Source organism: Equus quagga, chromosome 11 (assembly GCF_021613505.1).
Source record: "Equus quagga isolate Etosha38 chromosome 11, UCLA_HA_Equagga_1.0, whole genome shotgun sequence".
Taxonomy (NCBI): Eukaryota; Metazoa; Chordata; class Mammalia; order Perissodactyla; family Equidae; genus Equus; species Equus quagga.
The window spans coordinates 84778352-84791349 of record NC_060277.1 but is presented as its reverse complement, the minus strand read 5'-3'; the positions used below and the strand labels follow the sequence as shown (position 1 = coordinate 84791349).

The 12998-nt window shown below is 51.0% G+C and overlaps 1 protein-coding gene across 11 annotated transcripts in view; it reads left to right on the top strand.

Moving 5' to 3' along the window:
- Nucleotides 1–12998, top strand: part of MSI2 (musashi RNA binding protein 2) — a 388026-nt gene that overhangs the window by 315346 nt on the left and 59682 nt on the right. For all 11 annotated transcript variants that reach the window (XR_006890528.1, XM_046674791.1, XM_046674790.1 and 8 more), the window contains exon 9: nucleotides 10933–11047. Coding sequence is in view for 10 of the 11 variants with exons in the window: in XM_046674791.1 (XP_046530747.1) it covers nucleotides 10933–11047 (115 nt within the window). In the remaining variant the exon portion in view is untranslated. The remainder of the gene's footprint in view (nucleotides 1–10932; nucleotides 11048–12998) is intronic.

Sequence of the window (12998 nt, the reverse complement as noted above, 5' to 3'; positions counted from 1 at the left end):
TGGGCAAGGTACCTAGCTTCTGTGCTTTGGCTCCCCACTCTTAAGACAGGTAAGGTGGCACCTACCTCAGAGGCTGCTAGGAGTTAGGACTGGGAAAGGGTTTTTGTCAGGCCAGAGCAAGCTCTATCAAAGCGATGGGTCTTTCTACTATTATTGTCATCGTCACTATCGTTATTCTCAGAATCATTTTATTCAACAAATATGTAATCGTAAAGTAAGGCAGTCCTGGATGGATGACAAGTCAGTCCAGTGCAGGCGTGCAGACCTGGGCATGACGGGGCCCCGAGTCTCCCAGGCAGGGAGTAGGTGTGTGAGGTAGGCGTTCCCGATGCTCTGGCCAGGAGGTGGTCCTGAAGGGGAGGAGATGGCGCACATCCTGCAGAGCAGACGGGCCCGCAGATGTGATTTTCTAGGTCCCAGGGGAGCTGACTCAGGCCCTTCAGCTGAATCATCCTTTGGAGAGGTTCTGAAAACTCCACTCCCAGGAACGAAGCCTGATGAGACCTCAGCCTGCCACATTCAGCCCAGGGCACACTTGGGGGATTAGCTCCCAGAATGGGAGCTTCTGGGTGGGAGCGGGCAGGAGAACCAGAGAGCACGAGAGTCCCGGATTGGCTTCTCAGACATGGGGCTGCAGTGCTGGGCCAGGCGGTCCACGGAGGCCCCAGGCTTAGGGTCGGCATGGCGCTCTGCCACCTGGCAGGGTGCCTCAGTAACTGGGCTCACATCCCCTCCCTCAAGCTGCTCTTCCTCAGCCCAAAGACTGAGAGCTCGGCCAGGAACCAGCCCAAGAGTTGGGGGCGGGTAATGCGGGCGGAATTAACGAGGCTTCTGTGTTCACCGTCCTATTTGGAGCATCATTCTCACTCGTAAGCTAATTTTAGCCATCCATTCTGCTTCTGTTACCATTTATAAAATGAGAATGTCAAATGCAATATTAAACAAGCGGGATGAAGGCAAAAAGGAAATGCAGGAGAGGCACTTAATAAATGAATCTCGTGTTTACGTGGGAGAGGGAGGAGGCCTACGTGTGCCCCTGTCACACACGGACCCGTGTTGTCTGTGCATGACTCCAGTGTTAGAGTGAGTGGTGCTGGGTGAGGTGGGGGCGCGGTGGGGAGGGCAGGTTGGGTGGTTGGGTGGTGAAGGTTTGCCACTCTTCAGGCAAAAGTGATTTGGCCTGCACGGAGGTGGGCTCCCAGTTGCCCGAGTTCTGGCTCTTTCACCCTTCATCTGTCCTCTGGTGAGGTCATTGCAGGGGTCCGGGGAAGAGCAGGGCGTCCTTCTCAGTCTCTAGGTGACCAGCCCCTCTAGGCTTTCCCATGAGTGCTGCCCCTGTACCCCCTACACACCACCCATGAGGTGCGGGGTCGGGAGACAGCATGGAGACCACTGGAACAGGCTGCTCCCCTCTCTGCACCCCTTCTCTGGGGCCTGTTCTTCCGTTGACTGCACTCAGCTGCTCTGCCCAGCCTCCCAGGGAGGTGCAAGCTACACCTTTATTTTCTTCTAAGTAGACACGTTGAGTTAGGCCCTGTGCAGGGTCTCTGGTAAAGCCCCCCCAGGCTGGGATAAGCACCCAGCCTTGTGGCAGAATTCCGGCACCTGCTGGAGGCTGAGGTTTCTTTTCACTTTGAAATGCCCTTGCAGGTTCCCAGAAATACAAAGAACAGCTGCTGCTGCCACCATCAGCTTTTTCCCAAATAGAGCGGCCTGTGAGGCTGCCTTTGCGCACCTAGCTGATGGAAGCAGGAAGGTGGGGCCCTACCTGGCTGGCAGGTGGGGGAGCTCAGGGAGAAAGTCACAGCATGAGGAGAGTCTGCCGGGCTAGGGGTGGCGACCATGTTCTCTCTTCCTCTCTGTTCCCTTGTCTTTGGGATTTATGTAAACGCAGATGTCAACTGGCTTTATCACCTTCCAAGGTGCTCACCTAGGGTTCGTGGAAGAGAGTGAAGTGTGACCCAACCAGCTTCATCCAGCACGAGCACTTTTAGGGTTCACTAGCTCACTGCAGCTCTACGGCGTAGGCACTGCTGTTACTCTGTTTTACAGATGAGAAAACTGAGGCACAGAGAAGTCAGGCAGCTGGTCCCAGAGCAGAGCTGGCGAGTGGAGCAGAGATTTAAAACTAGGAGCCTTAACCTCTAGGCTAGACTGCAGTGGACCCGACAAGGCCCCGCCCTCGGATCGGGGTCCGGTGGGAGGCACAGTCACTGGGGGATGATGTCTCAGTGTTGGGGACCGCTCCTCTCCATTCCTTGCCCAGACGCTGAGCACCTCCAAGGGAGAGCCTCATCGTGTTGAATTCATCTCTGTGTCCACACCCAGCCCCTGCCTGCTAAATAGGAGACGCTAATAGCTTTAGTTTATGACCTCCTTTACTTTGCCATCACTGCTTTTAATAAAACACTGAGCAGAGGAAACAGTGGATGAAATTAATTCCGGAAGTGCTAAGGAAATTAATTCTGGAACTAGGATTGGGGCTGGCCTTGTGGAAGGACTAGCATCCCAATGGGCCTTGAGGCCTGGATAGAGGGTGGTAGGGAAGGGCTGTGAGGGCAGGATCTGGGGGGCCAGAGGCCCAGAGATGGGGACAAGGGTTTTGAAATGGGGGACCTATTGTTGAATCCTGGCTGTGTCGTTACCTGGCTTTGTGACCTTGGACACATCATTCTTCAGAGCCTCAGTTTCCTTTTCTACTGTAACTATGGGATGAATCAGGCCAACTCACAGAGGAAGTGAAGAGTCAATTAATGAGGGTGTTGAGAACAGTAGGTGTTCTCTGAGGACTCCTGTGTGCCCGGCCCCGTGCTCTGCATGCATTACGTGTACATGTCATGTTTATTATTACACATTATATAGCATATGTAAGTACACACACGTGGACATGCACAAGGATGTCATGACCCCACCTAGCACAGGGAGTGCTCGATAAGCATGACGTCCCTTCCTCCCAGAGTAATTCTGCTGACCTGGGAGACGGAGTCAAGACTCAGCATCTTGCGAGACTCTCAGTGCTTCTCACAAATGGATCTGGGCCGTTTATAGCAAGCACGTGTCCTCTGAAAGTAGATGTTTCTGCTGGCTCGGTCACCTGCCTAAGCTGGCATCTCTGTTTCAGTTTGCACAGTAAACTTCTTACGTAGGTTCCAGGGGGGGCTCCTGTATCTGTGAGAACCCTTTTGCGATAGAACAAGGCGAGTTATGCTTTACAAGTGGGGTCTTCTGGTACTTGGCCACACCTGGTCTCCCTGTCTTCAAGGACATGCCTGATTGAGATGTCTGGGGAAGGGAGGAGGGCAGGACAGAACATGGAACTCCATTCCACTCACTTCCTGGTATCGACAGTTGTTTGCAGAGGGTGGAAGGGCTGGTGCTGGCGAGGGGCAGGTGTGGCAGGATGGCCAGGCACCCTTCCCTGCTCGAGTCATGTACCAGGTCCTCCCAGTGCAGCTGCCAGGATTTCTGGAGTGTGACTGCTGTCCCTGCCCCTGATGGTGTCTCAGGCCGTGCCCTCACCCAGCCACGCAGTCATGCTGGTTATGAATCCATCCTCCCTCTGGCCCTGGACAAATGGAGCAACTTAATGGAATGGGAACCCTGGAACTGACGTCTGAACAGAGGAGAGGTGACCTGACTCTCTGAAGGTCACTCAGAGAGGGGTGCCCAGCGGGTCCATCTCGGGTGTGAGCTCCATGTAGAGGAGAACCGCGGGTCCTGCCTCCCACCGCTGGCCCTCTCCGCCTCTCCTGGGTGGAATGTTTACTGTTTGTCACCCCGCCCCTTGTTACTCCATCAGCCTCTTTCTTCAGCTCTCATTCAGCAGCTGTCTCAAGCAGGGCCAGCTGCCTGGGTGTGAGCCCTGTGCAGCTGCACAGGCCCTGAGCTCAGAAGGGCCCTCGCTGGTTTAATGCTTTGCTGCTGCCATCTTGAAACTCTCAGTGATGGTTGAACAAAGGGCCCCTGTCTTCATTTTGCAGTGGCCTACACGTTCTCTAGCATATTCTGTAGCCACTGGGCTCTTGAGGCCGACTCCAGGCACTGTGCGTGGGGCAGGATAGGAGAGCTTCCTCCCCCGGGGAGCTCGCCGTGTGTCTGCCTTCCTTGCTCTGCAGGCTCCTTGAAGGCGGGTCCCCTTTGACTCTTGGTTATGAACCCGCAAGAGCCCCACGAAGGGCCCTGCCCTCCTGGGGTCTCCAGAAAGGCTTGTGACTGGCAGAGAGGGCAGCAGGCAGGAGGAGGAAAGGCTGTGGTCGTGAGACTGCACAGGCTGTGTGGGGAGCCGTGCGTGGTTTCCGGGTTGCGGCTCAACCCACCTGTCTTACTTGGAGAGGTCTGAGTAGCTGCTGGGATCTAGCAGGGCCCCTGAATCTTTGCACTTGAGTGTCATCTCCCCTGCCCTTCGTCTCCTGGAAGGCCCTTGGGGCCTGACGGCCAGAGGAGATGGTCAACCTGGGGCTTCAGAGAAGCAGTGTTGACCTGGCATCCACCGCAAGCTGGCTGGGGAGGAGCTGCCGTTTGAGTCAGAGGAGGAGCTGGTCTCAGGCGAGACCAGGTCAGGCCTGTGTGTCTTTCAGGAAACTCCGAGGAAGGACGGTGCCCACCATAGAAGCTGCAGGTCATCCTCTGCTGAGCACTTGCCTGCCCGGAGAGGCCTGCCCCTGCGTTCCTTGCCCTTCCTTCCAGCCAGGCAGCAGACAGTCCAGGTTGACCTCTCTGAGCAGCAGTGGGTTTATCCTCTGAAATAGGCCCCTCTCTCCCTGGGGGAGTGAGTCATTTCTAAGATGCCTCTTGGGGGTGAGAAGTGAAGCCACAAACACTGGCCTCTTGAGGCCATACAGGGTTTCCTTGTCCTGGGCGGTACATCAAGGCCACAGGCACAGGGCTTGGGTGTCCCCAGACCGAGGCCACCCAGCTTCCCTCCCAGCCCGGGGCACGTGCTGACAAGGGCCATCTGTGTAGAGACCAGGGGAAAACAAAAGCCTTTTCACTCCCCAGACCTTGGCATCTTCCTCAGACTGCCAGCCTCTTCCAGAAGGTGCCCAGCAGAGAGCTCCCGTCAGCAAGAGCTGCGGGCCAGCTGGGCGAGGGTGGCCACTCAGAGTGGCTGCAGGGAAGCCGTCCCCACAGAAGTCCCAGCGCCTTCTCCGCAGTGCCTTCTCTGAAAGCCAATGCCAAGCGTTCCCGCTTTGGGAGAGGGTGTGGCATGGGACCTGCTCCCCTCTTCTGGGCCACAGCATCAGACAGACCCCACTTCAAACCCAGCCCTGCCACGCATACACTATCTGCAGCCACAGGTGGCATGTCTCACATCCCTGGGCCTCAGCTTCCTGTTCTATAAGACGGGTGTGTGGCTGTAAAGGACCTCACTGGGTCCACTGACAAAATAGGAATATGGAAGGTAGGTTAGGTAAAAGCATTTTATAAGTGTTAGATGTCCTGAGGTTGCTGATTGTACTGTGGTTATGTAAGAAAATGTCTTTCTCTTTAGGAAATGCGTACCATAAGGTATGCAACTTACTCTCAAACAGTTCAGGAAGAAAACACATAGATAGGGAGTGTGCAAATGATAAATCAGAGTGACACAACGTTAGCGGTAGGTGAATCTGGGTGAGGGGTGCACAGGTGTTCTTCGTGCTATCCTTGGACTTCTCTGTAACTTTGTAATTATTTGGTATGAAGAGTTAGAAAGAACAGACCTCTTTGCCAAGTTGCTTTGGACCCTGTTGGGCAGAGGCACCCCACCCCACATGCAGCCAGCATGGTGTTAGCACACGCACGAGGGCTCCTGATTCATCCTCTGAAGGGACATGCTGCGTCCTTAACTGGCCTACCGTTAAAGAGAGTTCAGCTAGGTCATTCTTCTGAACCCACAACTGCGGGGACTCCAGGGAAGCCATACGCTCGCCTGCAGGGCTGGTTTGCTAAGCACGGCAGCGTATTTGGAGGCTGACGTTTTAAAGCAAATCCCATCTACCTTTGGGGGGTTGGCGCGTCCTCGGCCTTCAGCCTCTGGGGTGGGGTTGCTTCTTGGCTTTGCCAGCTACGAAGCTTGAAAATGGAGACCTCATCTTCCTGGTGTGAGCAGTTGGTCACAAGTGACCTCTGAGGCTTCTCACAAGCACAAGCCCTCGTGGAATTTCCTGCTGAGTCTCTTGTTCCTCCAGCCACACTGCTTCTTCCAGTTGTGTTTGGAACCATAGCAGTGGCAGCTGTTGTGAGCCACTGCTAAGGTGGGGTCTGAGATGTTGATCAAGGAGACTCAAGGACCGAGACTCGCAGATGGTCCTTCCTCAGAGTCTGCCGCCTCCCAGGGCTGCCCTAGAGAGAACGCTTTGGGAACGCGCTTCTACTCTGGGTGTGGGTGGTGTGGAGCATTTACCATAAATGGGGGTCTAAGGAGGCAGTGCTGAAACAGCTGAGCAAGAGGCCTGGCCACTGGAGAACCACTGCCATTTTGCTTCTCTTGACCATGGGGAGCCAGACAAGCTTCTCCGGGGCTGCCCCGGGAGGGGAACTCCCATGCCCAGCTTGTGCCTCATGGTGAAGGCAGCCCTCAGTGCCCACTGTCCCAAGAACCCAGCCAGCTGAGCGCCAAGGGTGGGAGGAGGGCTTCCCACTGTCCTGTGTGCCCACTGCTCTTCGCTGATGTCATGTGGTGGTCAGTCCCCAAAGATGAACTTCATGACCTCCGCTTCCCAGTATGCACACCCTTGTGTGTGCCTAGTGGAAAGTGATGGAAGTAACAGTACTAGTCCCGATGCTGGGTTGTAAGAAGGCTTGCAGCTTCTGCCTTGGTGTTTTGGAATGCTGTTTAGGACAGGACTCAGCCACCTTGCTAGGAGAAGATTAAGTGCCACGGAGGAGTCACGAGGAGGTGCCCCCTGTGGAGGATCCCAGCTGAAGCAGCATGGACACTGCCTGCTGTGTGAGTGGAGAAGCCACGTTGGGCCTCCAGGCGGGTCCAGGCTTTCCCTGGCTCCAGCCCCAGCCACCATCTGACCACAGCTACATGAGAGACCGCAAGCAAGAACCCCGCTGAGCCTGGTCAACTCACAGAACCACAAGAGGGAATGATAAGTTGTTGTTCAAAGCCACTAAGTTTGGGGATAGTTTGTTGCACAGCAGTAGACAACTGGGACATAGTGTGTGGCCATATGACCTAAGTGCATGACTGGAGCTGTGAGAGACACTGGTTTCCACTGTTTGGGTTCTGACTGTAACTCTGGTTGCTCATGCTGGGTTCTCTGGTTTGCAGAGGGCCCAGTGGGAGGATGGAGGGGGTGGGGGTAGGGGCGAGGGGTGGCCCAAATGTGGTCTGACTCAAGAGGCTCCAGACTCTGACAGGCCGAGAAGTGACAAGGGGCAGGTGACATATGAGTACTTGCCTTAATAATGTTGCCAGAACAAGAGAATCAGAACCTGTTCTTTCCAATAGAATGGGAGCTCCCGGAGATGGAGGCTGGCCTTGTTTATCTTTGCATCTTTGAATGAAGTAGACTGGATGTCCTTGACCCTCAGGAAGCATGTAGGTCAATCTCTGCTCTGTATGGAACGTCACGGAGGAACCACGGAAGTAGGGGCAGACCCTGATCCCTGCACTGAGAGCTGCAGTCTAATGGGGGAAACGAGGCTCCTGCCAGTCTGATGGGGGAAGGCTGTGGTTTTCATCCTCTCGAGCCCCTGCCCCACTGCAGAGACTCAGGATACAGGCAGGGAATAGCTATGCCTCCCTCCTTTTGTATGTTTTCTTCGGACAAGATCATCAAAGGAGCTGGGGACAGAGTGAGCAGGCCTCCTAGTCCTGAGAAATCTTGTGAGAAGCCTTGCCTGCAGGTCAGGCTGGGCCAGGCTCCCTAGTGTGACTGCTGCCTTTCCCTGTCACTCAAGTGCCCAGGACATACCAGGGTCCCCCAGAGAGCACATATGCCGTGGCCTCTGGCCTCAGGGAGCACGCACGGTTGACACAGCGGGTGGTTGACAGAACCCACGAAGTCGGCGTTGTCCAGAACAGCACCAGCAAAGACAGAGCAGAATTAAACAGAGCTGCCAGCCCTGTTCAGTGAGAGCAAGAGTAGGTGGGTTTGTTTAAAATACTCCCATTACAGTCAGTTAACCTTTATGTTCCCTAAATGAAAATTGTATAAACCTGAAATTTTCGTTGATCAGGTTGCCTAGGAACAGGCAGCAGGTTTTCATAAGACAATGCAATAGATTGTCACTGATAGGGCTATTAGGAAGTGAGCTGGTTAGCGGCATTATTCTGGATTCTGGTGTTGGCATTAGGTAATTACGTGTCTGCCTCTACAGTGCACACCCCTCCTCCCAGGCTCGGGCAGGCTCCTGCAAATGAGGTTTCTTGTCTGCTGCTCTCCAAGTCCGGGGGATGGGGTCTGGGCTCCAGGAGCACATTTCCTCCCCTGGGCTTAGGAGAAAAATCTAAAAGACCCAATTCTGATGTATTTCTTTCTTCTTAATCACCTTTCCCCCCTCCCCCCACTTCTTGCAACACGCAAACTCAAAGCAGAAAACTTGGGAAATGACAATAAAAAGTACACAATGGAAATTAAGGAACAAAGTCACTCTACAACAACTTTAGTGTGTCTTTCTAGTATTTCTTTCCTGTATGATGTATACACTTGTTTATTTCCCACAATGCCGCTGTAATTTGCTTTTCCCCCTCCTGCAGTAAGGGGGACCAGCGTCCTGGTGTGCCTGAGACTGAGGGCTTTCCCAACACCAGTGCGTGTTATTATCACGCGTTTCCGTAGCTTTTCAATCTGATTGGGTAAACCAAACTCGGCCCAACCAACTCCCCATTCTTGGACATTTAGGCTTTTTTTTTTTAAATTATAATTAATGCTTGCAGTGAATAGCCTCAACCACACGTCCTTGCAGGAAAAATTCCTCTAAGTGGGATTATTAGGCCCAAGGATGTGTACATTTATGGCTTTTGATGTATTGTCAAGTTAGCCTCCAGAAAAATAGGTGCCAGTTTCTCCCCCGTCCCCCATCCTCTGAGGAACTCTGACATCGGATAATCCTTTCATCATGGCCAGTGGGACAGACGACAGCCCTGTCTCATATCGGGGATGTGGGCTTCTTTATTAGCCATTTGTGTTTGTGTCCTTTACCCACGTCTCTTTCGGGATGCTTGTCTCTGTCCTTTTAATCTATAAAAACTCTTTGCATAAAGTACGTCAGTCAGGAATGTTGAACCATTTTGTCCATTTTTTAAAAGCATTTGTGGTTATCATTCTTTAAGGAACAAGAGTAATAATAGCTGTTACCTGGTATCTTTGAAGAAAGAGGAATTAACATTTGGGGTCATTAAAGCTTGCCCCTAGGCTTAAGCACTGAAATATTTTGTAAATGAAGGATTTGGGATGAGAGTATCTCCAAAATGAGTAGGTTGCATAGGTCCTTTTTCTTCCCCCCGGAGATCCCTTTTTAAACAATGTATACTGCGCGCGATTTAACTTTTCTCCATATCTCAGACGTGCCGTGAACAACAGTAATTTTCTGTGTCACCCTGAGACCCTCAGCAGCTGCTGATGGACATGGCGTTTGGGCTCCTGTACCATCTGGCCCAGACTGCTTTCTAAGTAAGATACCTGATTGTTGTCTTTCCCCATCACCATCAGCCTGTCCTGCTGTTACTTTTCGCTGCTCTGAGCAGCCCTCCCATGCCCTCCAACCTCCCGTCTTCATCAGCAGTGGCACTGATCACTGGCTAACAGTGCTTGTTTTTTTGTTTGTTTGTTTTGAGGAAGATTAGCCCTGAGCTAACTACTGCCAGTCCTCCTCTTTTTGCTGAGGAAGACTGGCCCTGAGCTAAGATCCGTGCCCATCTTCCTCTACTTTATACGTGGGACATGTACCACAGCATGGCTTTTGCCAAGCGGTGCCATGTCCGCACCCGGGATCTGAACCGGCGAACCCCGGGCCACCAAGAAGCTGATGCTGCGCCACCGGGCTGGCCCCTACCAGTGTTTATAAAGTAACCGCGAGTAAGTGCCAAGCAAGGGCCTAAGGAACCCTGGGAAAAGGGGGCAATTTTCCTTATTTCCTGGGTTCCGTGTTATATGTAGTTCAGGTTGTAAAAGAAGTGACTTCTGGATGTGTGAGCGGAATAGGATTAAGTAGTTTTGGAGGCAGAAGGGAAGCAGAAAGGAAAGATTAGGAACCGCTTGAAGACGTAGCTGCAAAACGAGAAACCAATAATCCAGATGAGCAGAATCGGGGGTTAATCTTATTACTTCCCTCAGGAGTGTGCTGGGCGAGGTTTTATGGAGATAGTGGCATTGCTGACCTAGAAATTTAGTTTGAAAGTCTGGCTTCCGGGCCTGCAACTACTGGGATATGGCCACGCCCCGTTACACTGCCTTCACCACGTTACACAGCCTGCCGATGCTCAGTTTCCTCATCTGTGAAATGGAGCTAAGACTAACTGGCTTGTCTATTAATAAGAGGTAGAATCGGAGGACCCCGTGTGCAGAGTCACGTTGACCTGAAGGAACCTGGGAGGTGTTTTAAACATGTAAAGGGCCAGACAACCGTGAGGGACTATTGCTGTTGCTAATGTTGTTCACACGCACATTAAGCAGCTATCATCTGCCTCCTTACCTCTCATGCCTTCTGCACAAGTTTCAGCCCGAGCTCCCGACCCATGCGTGTATATCCCCAGCTTCCTTCCTCGCTGCCCTTCCAAACCCAGTTGCCTCCTTGTAGGTTTTTCCCAAGTGGGATTTGCACAAGTGGCGCCTTTTCTTCAATATTTGTTTTGCAGGCCATTTACTTGGCACGGCTATTTTTACAGTGAGTAAGGAGCAAGCCTAAAAATAACTTGGCTCTCGTAACCAGACCAGTTCTGCGTTTGACATTTACGTGGAATTCATTTGCATCTCATCTGTTCGCCTTTCTGTTTAACAGGTAGAATGTAAGAAAGCTCAGCCGAAAGAAGTCATGTTCCCACCTGGGACAAGAGGCCGGGCCCGGGGACTGCCTTACACCATGGACGCGTTCATGCTTGGCATGGGGATGCTGGGTGAGTCTGGGTGGGACCGAGGGGACACAGCAGTCACCGTGGACTGGGGGCCTATACAACCAACGGGGCCACCTACCAGTTGGGCAAACTGCTTAAACTGTCTGAGCCTCAGTTTCCTCGTCTGTCGATTAGTTGATAATCCCCCTTGCAAGACAGTTGTGACATTAAATGAATAGGTATCTGTATAGATTTATACAGATATGTCATATCTCATGCCTGCCTCCTCGGAGGTACTTGATTATTATTTTCTCTCCTTTTCACTCCCTTCTCCAAAAAAAGGAAGTCACTCCCTCTGCCTCAGCCCTCTCCACCCAATGGGAGTTCTTAAAGACCTAAGTAATCCCGGCTGCCTTAACTTGTGTGGGCCAAGGCTACATTTTCTAAAACTCGGGAGAAGAGGGAAATGGGGCGGGTGGGTGATAATCCTGTCTATTTAAATGATTAACATTTTTCTCTTGGGATATCAAAATTTGCATTTAAATGGATGTTTTAAATAGCCTGTTTTACTCTTTATTTGCAAAAAAAAAAAATGATGAAAGACAAAGTGTGTTTGTTCTGACAAAAAATGATCTCTCCTGGCTTTTAGAGAAATTGAGTTGCATATTATGCCCCTTCCTTAAAGGTATCTCTGTCCGTCCTGCGTAGATAATTGAAAATCTTGCCGCTTAAGTGGCATGAAAGATGGAGAAAGCAGTGGAGAAGCGTAATGGTGTGGGTCGCAACAATAATTAGAAATTTCAAGGCGAGAGAACGGTATTTTACTGCAAGTTATTGTGTGCCGGGAAAATACTAATTAAATGGGATAAATGGTAGTTAATGGTAAAATTCCATTCAGGCACATGATCTGTCTAGTTTTAATGGGTTTTCATTTGGTTTGGCTAAGAGTCTCTTTTCTATATTGTTTGATAAGCTCTTTATGTATTTTCAGATTTGCTGCTGTTTAAATCATTCCTGCTCAGTTTTAAATTGATAAAACTTTTCTTGGTTTTGTAAATTCTTAAAAAGAATTGTATCTATTTGTCTGAGGAAATAACCAGGGCAGGTAAAGTTATTTTGAGGAACTAAAAACATGGAAAGAGATGCCTTGAGAACACTAAACATGGCGAGATGTTCGTTCTCAAGTTAATTTTTTAGGTTTCACAGAGTTTCAAAGAACATTCCTATTGTAATTCTTTAAAAATTGGCCAAATGATTCTAAAACTTATCTGGAAGAAGAAACACCTGAGAATAAATAAGAAAATGTTTTGAAATGAGAAAAAACTAGTTTGACCAAATGTCAGAACATAGCACAAAGCTACAGTAATTAAAGTAGTGTGGTGTATATAGGAAGGCACCTGTTGATAGAAAAAGCCAAATAGCCTAAACTAAATATTTTTCTATGTAAGAGTGTAATTATTGTTTGTCACATACATACGTTTGTTGTATCCCAAAAGAAACTCCGACTGGATTAATAGTTTTAAATTTTAAAAATCAAACCTTAAAGAAAAAAGGTGAGCCTGTTGCCACCTGCAGGCTTTTGGGGTCTTGACTTTTTATTGATGAGTTTAAAGGCCCCAGGGCATAAAATGGGAGACTTTTTAGGATCCACATCTTCAGGAAGTGCCCCCACCTTTCTGAGTCTAACTTGGTACCCTTTACATGCTGGGAAGAATGAACTGGTTTTTCTTCAGGGAAGCAGAGGTGTGGAGCAAAGCCAGCTCACTTGTGACAGTTGCCAAAGAGCAAAGATGTGGCAGCTCTGTTCACCCCAGACCCAGGCGAGGGCTCGGGGCCCATGTCTCCACAGACAGTCAAGATGAAGTGCCTGAACAGAAGGCACCCTGTGGCTTTGTAATGGAGCCCAAACAGGAAGGCCTTGTTGAGTGCAGGAGGCATTCAATAACCATTAGCCTTTGAGCACCTACTGTGTGCCAGGCCCTGGGCTAGCACTGAGAGGTAGTGCTTAAATGTG